Genomic DNA, 17,516 nt, shown 5'->3' with positions numbered 1-17,516 from the left:
CTTCGTGAGAAGATCCTTGATACGTATAGAAGGAGTAAATTCAACAGAAGAATTAGTATCGTCAATAAGTTTAGAAACGAAAACAATATTTTTTATAATACTAGGAGAATGATAAACGTCAAATAAATGTAGGGAAGAAATAGGTAATGGAAGGAAAACATTTCTAGCATGAGAGATAGGGTGGAGGGCACCATCTCCAGTTTTAATATTATATTTACCTCGATAAGGAACAAGTTTCGAAATCTTACCAACATCACCTATCACATGTGCAGCAGCCCTGGAGTCAATGTACCAAATCCCCTGCTCACTTTGTTTGAAGCTCAATCCTGAAAGTGCAGATATTAGGAGATTCTTCACATTGTCCTTTTCATTATCCTTAGATCCTTCCCTTGACTTTCCTCTAGCAGAAGACCCAGCATCATTAAATTTGCCTTTATTCTGTGGATTAAACCAGCAATTCGCCTTAATATGCCCCCTTTTGTTGCATTGAAAATAGGTTGGTACATTCCTGGAGTCCTAGTTCCCTGAGAAAGAATTAGGCAGCATGTTAGGGGTGGGCAGCAGTCCACGACCCCCTTGACCACTTCTTCCCTACCCACGTCCTCCCCGGAAACCTCCATATCCTCTTCCAGACATCATCCCTGTGACTAACATATCATGGTTGTTCGAATTCAAGGCAATCTCCTCACCTTTGATGGAGACTTCATAATGTAGCAACTTTGCACGTAGATCTTCAAAACTAGTCAATGAAGGTAGACACAGGAGAGATGTGACTAACATATGATAATCATAGCCAAGTCCATTTAGTGCCTACTGAACTTTATCTCTGTCCGCAACCCACCATAGCTAGTTGATCTTAGGGGTGGCAAAATCTGACACGATCCGCCAACCCACTTCTTAGGCGGGTTCGGGCTTGGTTTAAACGGGTTTGTGTTGTAAACGGGTCGACCCGCCTAACCCGTTTATTAAACGGGTCGGGTTCGTGTTAGGGGTATGCCAACCCGCCAACCCGGCTGACCCGTTTAATAAACGGATTAGGCGGGCAGGTCAACCCGTTTACCCGACCCGCCAATCCGCCCACCAACCCGCCCGCTAACACGAACCGACCCGCCTGCTAACCTACAACCCCGTTTACCCGACCTGTTTATTAAACGGGTTAACCATGTCGTGTCGGGTTACCTGTTTAATAAATGGGTACCCCTAGCTGAGCTGTAATGGTCTTGACTTTATTCATATACTTTGTGACAGATAGAGAGTTCTTTCTCAAAAGTTGAAACTCTCTTTTCAAATGCAAAATTCTGGCCTCCGAGATCGGGGGTACGTCCATGCCAATTTTTGCCAAAGCAATATGGCAGAACACTCATCCGGAATGGCCACCAATACCTCCTGAGACAGAGTAGAGGTAATGTAGGCCACAATTGCCTTATCTTTTCTCCTTCACGTCACAAAATCTGGATTCCGAACCAACTTGCTGAAAACCTCCCTTTTATCATCTCGCTCCTCCTGCAGAACAAACTCTGGTGGGACATGAATTGTCCCATCAAGGTGTCCAGAGAGATCCAAACTCCTAATGAAAGGCAAAATTTGCCTCTTCCAGGTTAGGTAATTCGAATTATTGAATTTTTCATAGATAAGTTGGCCAAGGAAGCTCGATGGAAGAGGAGAGTCCATAAATAAAGGGCAAAGAATTTGAAGGAAGCAAGTAATAAATTAGCAAGGCAGTCCAAGAATTAAGAGGAGCAGTTAGACGCAGCAGTCTATCTGTCCCCTCTATTTTTTTTTTTTGAAGAAATCAGACACGCTGCTCAGACGTTAAGTGAGAGACGTCCAGCAATGACCCCTCTCACGCAGTTGAAGGACTGCACAGGCAATGGTTCTGATCTGCACAGAATATGATCAGACTTGCCCGCCGACTCCAAAAGTGACAACACAGATCTGGTGAAAAAAGGACTGAAGAAAGGAATTTAAATTCTGACGTAACTAAGAAGACGACAAAGCCAGATTCGCAGTAAAGAAAGGTGTGTGTGTATATATATATATATATATATATATATATATATATATATATATTTGTTTTGATTATGATGTAAACAATCAGATCTCATGTTGAGGAGATGCTGATCTGATAAATTGATCAAATCTTGAAGAACCGACAAAAGCAGATCTGATGAACTGATCAGATCTGGAAAGGACGATCAAATATATTTCAAATCAGGATATGAATCTGAAAGGAAAAGATACCACTACCAGTAATAGGAGAGATAGAAGGACAGAGATCTGAAACCGAAATCAAATCTGAAAGGTACGATAAAATCTGAAACAGAGAATCGACAAATCTGGCCTTGAAGAAAAGAGGTTGATTAGAATAAAACCCACAATGAAAGATAAGGGAAGGGTAGGATTAAGGGATATAATCCCGATAACCTGGAATTCGAAGATCAATCTCTCGAGACACACCTTCTGGGATCAACTTCATGCCCTTGGACCTTGCTCTGATACCATGTTAGAAATCACACCGGAATATGTCAATGCAGAAGAGGATGAAGAATAGTTGTGTAAGGGGCGCCGACTGATGATACGATTTTCAACATGAGAGTCATGCCCTATATATATATATATATATATATATATATATATATATATATATATATATATATATATATATATATATATATATCCAAGGTACAACATGGGTCGGGCCTGGTATATTACATAAGACCTAAATACAATAAAAAAACTCAGACCCAATAATAACATATACACGTATGGATCGAGTCCAAGACCCATATCCGAATGAAAATAATACACAATCTCAATAAAGTCCGCTCTTTTATGGCCTCACTCAATCGGCTTCTTGGATCGGAGATCCTGCACCAAGCAACCACTAGATGAGAAAGTGACCTTACATGGTCAGTAATTTAAAATAGATAGGAGATTTAAATTTAGTTTAAGTACTACTCTAATATTTGGAACATAAAAACTTTAGCTATTTTTAAAAGAATTTTTTAAAATACCAAAGCTTTGGATTTTTAAAGATGTTCTATTAGCGGTTGAAACATAAGACTCAGTAGTACAGACTCATTAGGAATCATATGGAATGAAACACCGAAATCAAGAATCCAAGAAGTCTTACTGAGGTCCATGCATGTAGAGACGGCTGCACTGAAAAAGGAAGAAGTTTGACCTTTGAATAGTGGTTGTAAAGCTTTCATAAGTTGATCAAGCGACATGTTTCCAATATTTTTGGAGCCTTCATTTACACCACTTTTCTCGAATGATGGCCCCATAGAGGCCACTTTCTTTTATTTTCCTCTATTTTCTCTTTTCCTTTTTAGGCAAAAAGGTTTGATGTGGCCCAGTTCATTAAAAAATGATAATTTTCTTTTTGGAATCATAGTCATTTGAATTTATTCTGAAATGTGGAGGCTTGTAGACCTTTGTGTAATTTTTGGGCCTTGACATAGCAAGCACCGATTCATCATCTTTTGTAGAGGAGAGTTTCTTCAACCTATTCTCTTTCATAATTAGTTTTTGTAGAGTCTTAACTATGGAAGGAAGACTTCCTCTATGAAGGAGAGCCGATGTGGTCCCCTCAAACTCAGGTTTAAGCCCATTTACAAAATGACAAAAGTGTTCCATTTTGATTTGTTTTTCACGGAGTTCTAAATCTATAAGATAATGCTAGTTACGCTTTAGAAAAGCTAACTCATCCCAAAGATAAAGAGCATTGTAATATTCTCTTATGCTCGTGTATCCTTCGATCATGGTCGTCACTTTATTTTGGAGGTTATATACATGGGCAATATTTCTTAGGGAATACATATCTTAGATATACTTCCAAGCATCACTAGCCACCGCAAATTTTGCCAAACTAGAGCACTTTTTTTATGTCAACACTATTAATGAGTCATCCCATGATTTTGGAATGACTCATCTTCCATTCTTTCCATCTCTTTTCGTAGTTGGCAATGGCTTTATTTATATAATCTCCTTGAAGTGTTACTTGCCATTTTCATTCTTGAAAAGAACTAGCTTAGGTTCTTTCTCGAAGCTATCAACCAAACCCCATAGACTCATTTCCTAAATTCTATGCTTCACTATGGATGCCTACATCACATAGTGTCATTGAGTTTCATGGGAATGAAAACGATGACCTCTCGTTCATCCTCCATGAATACAAGGGAAGAAATGAGATATAGAAAGAGAAAACAAAAGAGAATTGAAGCAATGATCTTTTGGAAACCACAAGCCCACAATCCACGATCTAGTGTCAACTCGATCAAGCTTCACACGGATCTCAATACCGATGGCTCTGGTACCATGTAATAACACAAGAAATACAAGAGAATGCCACTAAGGGCTAGAAGAGAGCACAAATACAAAGAGGTTACTTATGGACCAAATACAATCTCACAAAAGAGATACACAATAACAACTCATAAGAGAGAAGATAAAAAAATATAATCTTGTATTAATCACCAATATACTTAGAGAAGCATTGAAATACATAATAGGGAAGATCCCTATTTATAAGCAAGAAGAGAGAACAAAGGAGGCAGCCCAACTAGAGATTGGGCTAGCTCCCAATGTCTAGTTGGGCTGTTGCCAACAGCCATATTTCAAAAAATATTAAAAAACACAAAAAAAAAATAAAAACATAAATTACAAAGTCAGCCCCTAGTAGGCTGACCCCTATTATAATAGGAAATAATGGAAATACCCCTGATGGGTATTTCAGTTTAGATACACAATAAAAAATATATATTCACACACACACATATACTAGAAAGATAAAAACTATATATATGTGAATATATGTACTAAAAAGATGCAATATCTTAACAGACAAAGCCCCTTATCCAATTTGCATGTCTTCCTTTGCTCATTCAATAGGTGCATCACCCTGTTGTCCTCTACGGGTCGGAATCCGACTTGGTTAACCTCATCTAAAAACTCCTTCCTATGCTTAGCCCTTGTTTTGGAATTCTTAGAACTTGAGTCCCTAGTCTAGTGGCATGCCACAAGCAGCTTTGGGAGGGCATGATGGTATAAAACAACTAACTTGAGGTGCCAAAAATATTAATCCCAAGTCATTTTGCAACCATGGATTTTTTTTATGTTTTCTGTATTTTTGGCGAGTACCCCCTGATACTTTGCTGATAAACAGTGAGCATCATCTGAGTAAAAGCAAGGTAATTCTTTAACTGGTTGTATATGGGAAAAAGATCAGGTGCAATCGCATTGCACATTTCAAATGTGCTGCTGCACTTGAGCACCCACCGTCTACTGTTGAGCCCCACAGCTGACAGGCTGCACGGAAATGATGGAGGATGCTCAGGTGCAGCAGCAAATAAAAAATGTGTGATGTGATTGCACCTGATCCAGCCCCTTGTATATGGTCTTTTTCTGGACAAAAAAATGATCCATTTGCTAGTAATTTGCTCAAGTTTTCTAGAGCAGCAGTTAACTTTCAAACAGCCTTTGCTAGTAATTTGCCCATGAAGGTATAAAGTTTTCTAGAGCAGTAGCTGAAGTGCTGAACTTTCAGACAGGAACATAGATAAGCTGGGAATAAGCAAAATGATTAACAATAGCAGCAGGAGAGAAAATCAATACAATGGCTTCAGAAAAGGGAGAGCATAGCAAACCTGTAGGGAGTATCACCACCAAACTTCTTCTGATTAACATAACCAGAAAGAAACTTGATGTACCCACCACCACATTCAATATCCTGCTCAAACTTTATTGAGTACTGAACCACCAGGGTTCTATCCTTGTTACTGAATTCTGGAAATTTTGCAGATATAGCATAGTGCTTTGCATCAGGATATGTTTGAATACCTGAAAGAAGTTAAGAAATTCCAAATTAATACAAACTATAACTACTTAATAAAGAATGACTCAGGATTAATCACGGGGCAAAAAAAACATGAGATAATATCCATAAAGAAAAGGATAAATGGCATGGATAAACTACACAGTAGGTAAAGCCTAAAGACAAGTTATATGAGGGATTGGTGCAGGCAACAATTTCTGCCAAGGTAATTATTGTTGATTGTTGTGCCTTCTGATAGTAACTAGGGCAACCCACATAAATGGAGAGACCTAATCAGGTATTTTGAAGAAATACACATGTTTAACCATGAGAAGCAGCCTGTAACATATTTCCGGCTCAACCAATGAGTATAGAAACATGCTGATGGAGGCTCTAAAATATGAGGTTATATGGTCCAGACATTATAATATGTTTTTATCTCTCTGAATAACAAAAACACATTCTGGTTGATGGTGTGGCCCACCTTTCATTACCTTGCATGCTAAAACTAATGATAGCTCATCACCCACAAAACCCTAAGTGGCCATGTACGCCACTTCAGAAATTTAAAAAAATGTAAGCAAGTTAAAGCACCCAACTCTTTTCCTTTATAAAGCACATATAAAAGCATAAATACATGACTTTCTCCTCCTTGATTGCAGGGTTTGCATAGTTGAACTTCAGCTATGAGAGCACATAACATTTTAATATTCTGTGACAAGCATAATTCATGAATACCTACTAGTGGTTGTTTGTCAAAGACCAAGTCCAATTCTCTTGTTAGCATTGCTTTTCACCTTATTTCATCGTGCATGTTGTGTAGACATCTGCATGTGCATGTATGCATGTGTCTGTTCAAGGTCAAAATGCAATCATATGCTACTTTTGACTCGTTAAAAAAAAAAGGCCTGGTGATTTTTCAACTGTCTCGGCATCATTACAGTGAAAAAAGATACCTTTATCATCTGGATCGCCAGCCCATTTTCCTGCAGTATGCTTGAAAGATCCAGCTTTTCCTTCACTCTTCTTCCAATCAGACTTAACCCAGCGTTCCTCCCACCCATCTTCAACACAGATAGCAGATAACAATCAGATCATAGAGATAATACATAGAAATCAGAAGGAACTAAAGAGTAACTGAGCAGCAAACAAAACATAAAAGGTATTGATATGTTGATCCAGAATAGAAAAAGGTCCAGTTCCATCGCATAAAAGGTATGTGATGTCTGACAAAATCTTAGGCAGAAGGAACTAAAGGGTAACTGAGAAGCAAATAGAACATAAAAGGTATTGACCCAAAATAGAACAAGAAGGTCCAGTTCCATCACATCACACTTCCAGATGGACAAATTCAGAGGTCTATTTGGAGTTGGAAGAAAAAGTGGAGATTTTGGAGAGAATTTATTTGCATGTTGAACATGGCATTACATCACATTAAAAAAAAACTAGTTAGCGGATTCTTCTCGATCTTGACAATTGAAGGGAAAGTAGGACCATTATCCTTTACCAAAAAATAAGTGATGAACAGTCAATGCAACCAATACACCTACAAAACGTTTCAGGGGGCATTTACCTTGCAAAGTAACACTCTCCACACAGAAAGTATCACAGTGTTACCGCTGAAACAAAGTCTAACCACCCCCGGTCGGACTTTCTTTCCGTGGTAAATGGGGGTAGTGAAGAAAAAAGGGGTGGGCAGGAAAGTTTCTGCACAGAAACCGCCTCCCTTGTCTGTGTGTGCCACCATGGATTGGTGTGGCCCCACAGAAAAAGCCCCCTTTACCACAGAAAGGGAGCTTAAAGGTGGCTTTTTCTGCAACATGCAAACGGACCCTCAATGGTGAGAAGCACGCGAAAGGCATTATCTTTAGACAGCAATTGGTTAAGGTTCAGGCAGCCAAACCAAAAGTTTCAAACTCGTGAAGACAAGAAAAGAGAGTATGTTCGGAAACACAAAATACAACAATAAGCAATCGTAATTAAGTGGTATACTATGCTGGGAGACATAAATACAACAATCATAAATGAAGTAGTGCACATCAAAAACTGATCATCCATTGCTAGGACAATGGTACTATACACATGCCAGCATTTTGATTCCAGGATAATTTACATATAGATGCTTAACCCATCACTAACTTACATTTAGCTGCCTGAAGTTTCACATTTTTGAAATGGATACCTCACCTTTTGAGAAATGCCTCAAATAGGTGCTGTTGTTGTTTTCCGTTCACTTAAAGTGGGGATAACATTCAACTGAGCAGAGTAAATAACAAATTTTCCAGTTTCCTCTTCAAACCATTGGGTATACTCAAATTATGAACCAACCCTAACATTCTTTTTCCTTTATTCCTTCTCTAGCCCCAAAAGAGAAGGCTAAGTTCCAAAGGATTTCATCTCTACATTCAAGTGAATTCCCATTGTGATAATTTTCTCTCAGGTGGTCAACATTGGTACAAGAAAAGTTCTCCCACTCAAAGGTTTTTTTTTTCAAGGATTGAATGAGGAATAAAACATTTTGATTATTGTGGAAGGAATTCTGCTTCACGGATAGAACCAACTGAGGTTTTCCTTTAATGTTGATGTTGGACGTGTGAGTGAGGCAGCATCCCTCACATATGTAGTGAGATGCATTCAATTAACCGAATAGCAGTAAGTTAGGATCAAGGTGGACAGACTAGGAAGCAGAAGTGAGAAGTGATGCATTTTAAAATTTATAGGAAGCGGGAAGTGAGGAGTTAAAAAAAAACAATATAAGAATTAAATAGAAATCAAAATGGAATGCAAATAAAAAATAAAATAAAGGTGATTATTCTTAAATTTCATGATTTTTAGTGTAAGAATTAATTTTTTAACAAAATCTAAAAATGATGACTGCCAATTTAGAGAAAGCACATGAAAGTGAGTGAGAAGGTGAGAGAAAACACATAAAAAACATGAAAAGTGAGAACATATAAGAAGAATAGATGAAGTGTGTGGAAAGCATAGGAGAAGCGTGGGAGAATGGAGATTCTCATCAAGTTTTGGAAGCAAAGAGTATCGTGCTTCCGAAGCGAGTTTCCGAAAAGTGGGTTTCTCACTTATCTAAGAAGCTTTCAATAACTCTGGTTAGGATCTAGATTTTAAACCCTAAACCTCATTCATCATCGTAGCCAATAATTTCAGGCATGGACCAAGCCTTGGGGTCTATGTAACCGCGACATGCCATTTAGGCGACCATACTCGAGTCGACACGGGTACGTATACCTGTAATATCGTGTGTTTTCCTTCCTGTTAAATTCTGAGATTTCTGAAAATTTGGCTAAGTATTTTGTAAAGTTGTTAAAAACTTCGATTTTAGGTGGCATGAGCTGAGTCTGGGCATGGCCCGTGACCCATTGACAAGACCTAAACGAGGCAAATAAGATTTGTTAAAACTTTTTATTTTTGACCTTTAAAATCAAGCAAAAATCGAGCAAAATTCAGGTTAAATTCAGGAAATATTCAAAGGCAAAAATCAGGTAATATATCATTAGATGCGTCTCGTGATTTTGAAAACATCGATATTTTATTTTTCTGAATTCAGGCAAAGGTTGGCTCAAAAATCACATTTTTCAAAAATGACCCGCCTCGACGTGAACAGTTCTAGATCAGATCAGATCGGATCCATTTTATCCAAGTTGATATGGATCTAGACACAATCCAAGACCCATATTAATTAAGATCTTATCCAGGCTGAGATCCATATGGATTTTGGATATAGATTTGGATCTTGGATTTGAATCCAAATCCAAAATTCAAGTACAACCAATTTAAAGTTTTAAATTCAATATAAAAAGATAAATTAAAATCCATGTTAAGAAGACTCCTAGAGGGGGGAGATACCCTTTGGAACATTCTTGAAATTTATTATTTAGTAATTAAATATTAATACTTAATAAATTCCGAAAATTTTATTTTGGATATGCTAGAGTTCCATATAACTCTACCTATTAGGTAGGGATTCTAAAGGGGGCATCACCCTCTAGAAGAGCCCAAATTGGTTAGAAATAATTAGAATAAATAAAATAACAAATTGTTAGAAAAAGGGAGAAGCGGTTAGAGATAGAGTTCTACACTAGTACAACTCTATCTCCTAACCAAATACCTTCTAAAAGAGCCCACCAACTATATAACACAAAAAAAATAAAAGAGAAAGAGAGAAAAAGAGAGAGAGAGAGGGAAACTCGTGGGAGATGAGAGAGAAAGGAAAAAAGGAAGGAAAGAAGAAGAAGAATGAGAAGGAAGGAATAGGATCTCCTTCCGTTTTGGGCATCCGACGAAGTTTTTTCGCTCTTTTTCCGTTTTCGATCGAAGGTACGGGTTCCTCTCTTGATTCGAAAGGGGAGAAATAGTCTACATCAGATTTATGTAGAGATTCTAGATGAAAAAATAATAAATCTGATTTTTTTTGACATGTTCAATGACATGCCTTGATGCACGATGGCATGAAACTCGCTTTTGATGGAAACATGATTTGTTTCTTGTGTTTTCATGTTTAAACTGATTTTTTTTTATATAGCAACAGCATGCCTAATATATATATATATATATATATATATATATATATATATATATATATATATATATATATATATATATACTGCAGTTCTAGTTTGGGATCTTATTTGACCCAAACCAAGCCTACCGCATAGACCTATATATACAATATATATATGGGGGGTTGATCATGCATTGGCTGACATATCGTGGTCTAATTTGGATCAGATCTGATCCAAACCAGACCTGTCATCGATTTCCGGCATGCAATCATTATTAATGCCATATTGAATGTGTTTTAAGACTGTCATTAGGCTTTGCAAAGTATTCCTTATAATTGTCAATGAATCGGTGTCCTGTTAGGATGATTTTCAGGGCTGTTTTCAGGCTGACTATATGGGTTGTGATAATGAGAATCAGTTTTGTTAAAACTATACTACGAACTGTCATTAAATTTATCTTTTACTAAACTGATATGCTGGCTGTGATTTGCGACCGGACTGATGTATTTCTAGTCAGATTATCGGCTGAAAACAGGTCTGATCAGATTATATCAAATCTGATTCCAGCTAACAATCATCATCATAATCCAAGATATATAAAACAAATAGTCTGGTGCATCGACCTATAGTGGATTTGCTTTTACCTGCAATGCTGTTTTTATGTTCATAGCGGCTGTTATGACTGTGCAGCATATTGATTTCCAGCATGTTATTTTTCTGCACTTGATTTTTGGTATAAACATGCATCAACCATGCACTTCCAGCATGCTGCTTGTTTCTGCATTTGATTTGCTGGTATAAATATGCATCAGCCATGTATTTCCAGCATGTCATTTTTTGCATTTAATTATTAGTATAAATATACATTAGCCGTGCATTTCCAGCACGCTGTTTCCTCCGATTGGCTGCTGTCAAAGTCATGTTTGAGCAACCGACATTCATAACAGTTGTACTAAAATTTTGTTGGTCCACAAAAAAAACTTTTTGAGAGCTGGTTATATATATATATGGGGCAATGTCGGCTATGTGCACCTGCAAAACTGAACCGAACTGCCAATGCGCATAGTGTGAACAGATCTGGTTTGGGTCACCTTAAGTGTGTTGGCCGAGTAATTGGGGGTCGGTCCTCCAAAACTGACTACTCAAATCAACTTTTTTGGATTCTTGCCCTTTATGTTGACTCGTGTAAGGTCTGCCAAGTATTGTTATACATGTGATTTATTTGATTTTCAGTGGGTTGTTGTAGGGCAGAACAATACTGCACATTTATGTGCAGCATTGTCCGTTGTCCACTGCCTTTGGCTAAGAAACATGCTGTCAACACCATACTAATGTTGTCATGTGCATTGTGGCAGCATAGCTATGACTCGGTGGTTATGTTTTGTATCCCGAGCAATGTAGTATGCTCAGATTTATTGTGTGTTAAATGGCAAAAGTGTTTATTGGTTAAGATTTACATTGGATTATCATGTTTATGTCTTACGCATAGAAACTCATGAAATTTATTACATGCATGAACATGATCATGTGTATATTTGAGAGTTTATACATATGATGGATCATGAAAAATGCATGTTGCAAGCATTTGTTCGTATACAACAACAACAACAACAACAACTACGCCTTCATCCCAAAACAATTGGGGTCAGCGATATGAACCAAAAAAGAAATTCATTTTGGGTCTTCCACATGAATCCTTTTCCTCCAATCATTTCTATCCAACGCCATGTCCTCGGTGAGGTTCAAAGCATTCATATCCTTTCCTATCATCTCCATCCACGTCTTCCTAGGCCTACCCCGACCTCTTTTAACTAATATATTTTCCCATTTCTCCAACCTTCTAACTGGAGCATCATTAGGCCTTCGCCGAATATGTCCAAACCACCGTAAACGATTCTCTCGCATCTTATTTTCAATGGGTGCAACACCTACCTTCTTACGTATCTCTTCGTTCTGAATCTTATCTTTTATTGTATTTCCACACATCCATCTAAGCATCCGCATCTCAGCTACACTCATTTTTTGAATATGATGTCTCTTGGCAGCCCAACATTCCGTACCATATAGTAAAGCGGGTCTAATAGTCGTCCTATAAAACTTTCCCTTCAACCGCAATGGCATTCTACGATCGCACAGCACTCCAGTAGCACTTTTCCATTTCATCCACCCAACCTTTATCCTATGATTTACATCTCCATCAATTTCTCCATACTTTTGAATGATGGATCCCAAATATTTGAAATAATAATTCACCGGTATATCTTGCTCACCAAGCTTCACTACACTCCCATCACTACTTCGTTGCTTACTAAACCGACATTCCATATATTCAGTCTTACTCTTACTCAACTTAAAACCTCTAGCTTCCAATGTCTGTCTCCATAATTCTAACTTAGCATTAACTCCAGCTCTAGACTCATCAATCAAAACAATATCATCAGCAAACAACATACACCACGGTACATTTTCTTGAATTGATCTCGTAAGCTCATCCATCACTATCGCAAATAGGAAAGGGCTTAAAGCAGATCCTTGATGTAACCCAACCGTTATCGGAAAATTGGTTGTCACACCTCCACAAGTGCGGACATTGGTTACTACTCCTTCATACATATCTTTAATTATACTAATGTACTTGAGAGAAACACCTTTCTTCATCATTGTCCACCAGAGAACGTCCCTAGGTACTCTATCGTATGCCTTCTCTAAATCAATAAAAACCATATGCAAATCTTTGTTCCTCTCTCTATATCTTTCAATAAGTTGTCTAAGAAGATGTATAGCTTCCATAGTTGATCTTCCAGGCATAAAACCAAATTGATTCTCCGATATCATGACAACCTTCCTCAACCTAGACTCAATCACCCTCTCCCAAAGTTTCATAGTATGACTCATGAGTTTTATACCACGATAGTTTGTGCAATCTTGTATATCACCCTTATTCTTATATAAAGGCACCAAAGTACTCTTCCTCCACTCATTAGGCATCTTATTTGTTCGCCAAATCAAGTTAAAAAGATTTGTCAACCATTTTAAACCTTTCTCTCCCAAGCATTTCCAAGCCTCGATAGGTATACCATCTGGGCCAACTGCCCTTCTTGATTTCATTTTCTTCAAAGCCTCTGCAATTTCTTTCTTTTGAATCTTGCGCATGAAGTCACGATTTATCTCATGAAAAGGAATGGAGAAGTCTCCAAGATCTTGAGCATGACTATCATTAAATAGCTTATCAAAATAATCTTTCCATCTCTCCTTAATCTCCTCATCTTTGACTAAAACCCTTTGCGTTTCATCTTTGATACATCTAACCATACCCAAATCCTTCGATTTCCTATCTCTCATCTTTGCAAGCCTATAAATATCCTTCTCGCCTTCTTTGGTATCCAACTTGTCATAAACCTCCTTATATACCTTAGCCCTCGCGTTTCGAACAACTTTTTTAGCTTCCTTCTTTGCTATCATATACTTCTCCAAATTCTCATTATCACGACTCTTACTTAGATTTCTATAACACTCTCTTTTAACCTTAATAGCTAATTTGACATCCTCGTTCCACCATGATGTATCCTTACCTAGTGGTGCACCGCCTTTAGACTCACCCAATACCTCCTTAGCTACTTTTCTCATACCACCCGCTATCTTATTCCACATTGATTCTGAATCCTCCTCGAGACACCAATCAACTTCCTTAACTACCTGCTCTACAAACATTCCTTGTTTAGCTCCTTTCAGTGCCCACCACTTAATTCTAGGATCTATCCTATGTCTATCCCTTTTGCGGCCTTGTCTAATTCTAAGATCTAAAATTAAGACTCTATGTTGTGTAGCTACACTTTCTCCTGGTATAACCTTACAATCGATGCAACAACCCCTATCTCTCTTTCTAAGTAGGAAAAAATCTATCTGACTCGTATTAACCCCACTTTTAAATGTTACTAGGTGAGACTCCCTCTTCCTAAACCAAGTGTTTGCTAAGATCATATCATAGGACAAACAAAAATATAAAATCCTTTCTCCACTTTCATTTCTTTCTCCTATACCATAGCCTCCATGGATATTCTCAAATCCATCCCTACTAATGCCTACATGTCCATTAAGGTCACCGCCGATGAAAAGCTTTTCTCCATAAGATGTCTCTTGTACTACTCCATCTAAATCTTTCCAAAATTGATGCTTAATGGAATCATCTAAACCTACTTGAGGTGCATAAACACTAATAATATTAATAATATCCGTACCTAATACTAATTTAATAAGTAAAATTCTATCACCCTTCCTACGGACCTCAACTACATTATCTATAAACTGACGACTCATAGCAATCCCTACTCCATTCCTATTCCTATTTATTCCTGTATACCAAATCTTATATCCACAAGGTTCTATCACTTTAGCTTTCTCACCTACCCATTTGGTCTCTTGAAGACATAAAATATCAATCTTTCTCCTACACATAACATCTACTAACTCTACCAACTTACCAGTTAAAGACCCTATGTTCCAAGTGGCTAACCTAATTTTATGGTCTTGGACTAACTTCTTTACCCCCACCCGTCCAACAAAGTGAGGGAACCCTTGCCTATTTGACACCACACCCGGGCGCCGGTGTGACGCGTCGCTTCTGGGCGACGACCTAGCAACCCTTGCACATTTATCACTGCCTCCGGGCCTAGAGAGTACAGCGCGTCGCTCAGTAGGGAACGCCCCAACGAAATTCTCATATTGGTTCATTTTCATAGGATATGACAAAGTTTTTATGCTGGCTGTCACAGGCCTACCGCAACCCTCCTCCTTTATCCGGGCTTGGGACCGGCAGTGTATAACTACACAGGCGGAGTTCATATGCATAAGAAATTTGTTCGTATGCATAAGAAATTTGTTTTATATGTACATTCTTGTTGTGTGTAAATGAATGTGCATTATGGACATGTTTGAATAATTGTGTGGTTGAATGTTCACTGAGGATTTTACATAAGATGCATCGGCGGTTAGATGTGAACCACTGTAGGCCATGTGGGTCAGGAGCATGTGTTGCTCCAAGATTTGTGTTTATGGATTACAAAAATCCATTTTTGAAATTATTAGCTTTCTAATTTAATTGCACTATTAAAATTGTAACGGGTCAGGTCCCATATTGGGTTTTGCAAATTTGGGCCTAGACCTGGCCAAGATGGTAACGAAATATGGCAGTCTCCCTTAATTTGTTAAAGTGCTGAAAGCTAACCAAGAAAAAACAGAATGACCAGACCAGTATGAAATATTGACTATTTGCATATTCATGACACATGCATTTCTAGGAATTGGATGTAACTAATAGTGGGGGTCAAAATGGAACCTAGGCATGTTAATGGTTAAACCATCACAATCAAATGTTCGGCTAATGGAGGATCAAATATGTCCATATTTGAGAATCAATGAATCCAATCAAGTTGAGCATCCACGTGGCTATGAGTCTATGGCCTACAGAGTGTCTAGCAATTTTGACTTATCTAAGTTTAGCTAAGGCAAAATTAGCTGTTTGATCATAATAATTAAGTGGTTAGCGACTAAAGTTCAACTTTGTTCATACTCTATCCACCTAAGGTTTATGCAATCATGCCTAAAAGGCTAAAAGTAGCAAAAAAAGAAATTCGCAGCAATCATGATTAATTAAAAAGGTCTAAAAAAATCTTAATCGATGACCAAAATTAACCAAATTTCATGATTAATCATGCTAAAAAAGGTATCTCAACAATCATACAAGACAGTTTCTCCTATCTGTCTAGTTACCATGAAAAAGAAATCCAAAATTCCAAATCATGGAATTTGCATTTTTATGGTGTGAGTGGGGGAAAAAATGAAAGCAGTCACACTATGAATCATGCTCCAAAAAAGCTAAAAAAAAAGGGAAGTCTTCTACAATCATAATTTAGACGTGTCCATTGTTTGCGTGGCCAAAACCAGACCAAGTGAAAGTAAGTATTCGTCTTTAGAACAATCTAAACAAAGGAAATTCTTAAGACAATCACACTTAACAATGGGAAACTTTCACACTTAAAAAACAGAAGGAAACTTGATCACGATGGAAGTCAAGGTTAAAACAAGGCCAAATAGAGGAAATTCCCCAAAATCATACTTAATAGTTCTTCTGCCAAAACCCAAAGCCTAATCACATTAGGAATAGAGCTCCAAATAAGCTTTAAAAAAGACTAAAAAATGCAATTTGCAAGATTCGTTCACGTGTGGCCCCGAATAAACTAATCACAGTCAGCTACGTGCTGAAAACAAACTAAAAAACAGGGGGGCTTCTCAAAATCATACTTAATGCAGACAAAATCACATCCACAAAGAAAATCGAATCAGAGTGAGATTCAAGCTCAAAACAAGGCAAAAATGAAATTCTCAGTTTTTACTAACTAATGTCCCAAAAAAAGAAAACGAAAAATACCCACTCACAGTTAGGTTAATGCCAAAATCAACCTAAAACACAAGAATAACACTTCATGATGACACATTTTCCTTCTCACGCAATTAAATGCCGAAAAAAGGAAACCAAACACACGAAAATCTAAAAGTAGGAAACTCTCAACTTTCGTGCTAGTGCAATAAATGGAGAAAAGAAAACCTAACTAGAGAAAATAGCACTCAAAACAAGCTAAAAAGAGGAGGGAACTCTCCGAGGAAAACGAGGCAAGAGAACCAGGAAATCGCGACCAGAAGAAGTGAAATGAGACGCAAGGGAAAGGGCAGAAGCAAAAGAACGAAGAGAAGCAGAAGCTCAGTAGCTCACCGTCGAACCTCTCCTCGAAGATGATCTCGGAGGAGGAGAGAGCGAAGAGGAGGAAAAGCGAGAGAGCGATGAGCAGAATGGCCTTCAAACTTGGGGCATTTTCCGCCATTTTCGGTCGCCTGAAAGCAGGGGAACTACCATGGTTGGATATTTATAGACGGGACATGGACCGGAATACCCCTAGTTCAGTAAATCCTCACAGAAACGACATCCAAATAAGATCTTACCTGGCTTGGCCTCAGCCGTCTTGATAAGCGGCTTGGCCAAGGACGGGTCGAATCTAAATATGTCCAACACTTGGGCCTCTTATCCGAATCATGGCTTATCAAGTGAGGATAAATTCATAATCACAAAATTTGGTGATATTTTGAAAAGGTTGTGGCATATTTTAAAAATAAAATCTGAATAGCAC

General features: G+C 37.9%; 1 protein-coding gene across 1 annotated transcript in view; it reads right to left on the bottom strand.

Moving 5' to 3' along the window:
- The window catches only part of CRT3 (calreticulin 3), a 54,306-nt gene extending 37,081 nt beyond the window's left edge, over window positions 1-17,225 (bottom strand). Inside the window, exons 1-3 of the mRNA XM_090003480.1 lie at window positions 17,105-17,225; window positions 6,772-6,879; window positions 5,649-5,841 (exon numbers count right to left, since the gene is read on the bottom strand). Coding sequence (XP_089859606.1) covers window positions 5,649-5,841; window positions 6,772-6,879; window positions 17,105-17,213 — 410 coding nt within the window. The 5' untranslated portion in view covers window positions 17,214-17,225. The remainder of the gene's footprint in view (window positions 1-5,648; window positions 5,842-6,771; window positions 6,880-17,104) is intronic.
- Window positions 17,226-17,516: the final 291 nt, after the last annotated feature.

The sequence above is a fragment of the Nuphar pumila genome, chromosome 4, assembly GCF_984573655.1.
Source record: "Nuphar pumila chromosome 4, dmNupPumi1.hap1.1, whole genome shotgun sequence".
Taxonomy (NCBI): domain Eukaryota; kingdom Viridiplantae; phylum Streptophyta; class Magnoliopsida; order Nymphaeales; family Nymphaeaceae; genus Nuphar; species Nuphar pumila.
Note: the sequence above shows the minus strand (reverse complement) of the source record. Positions and strands in the feature narration are given on the sequence as shown.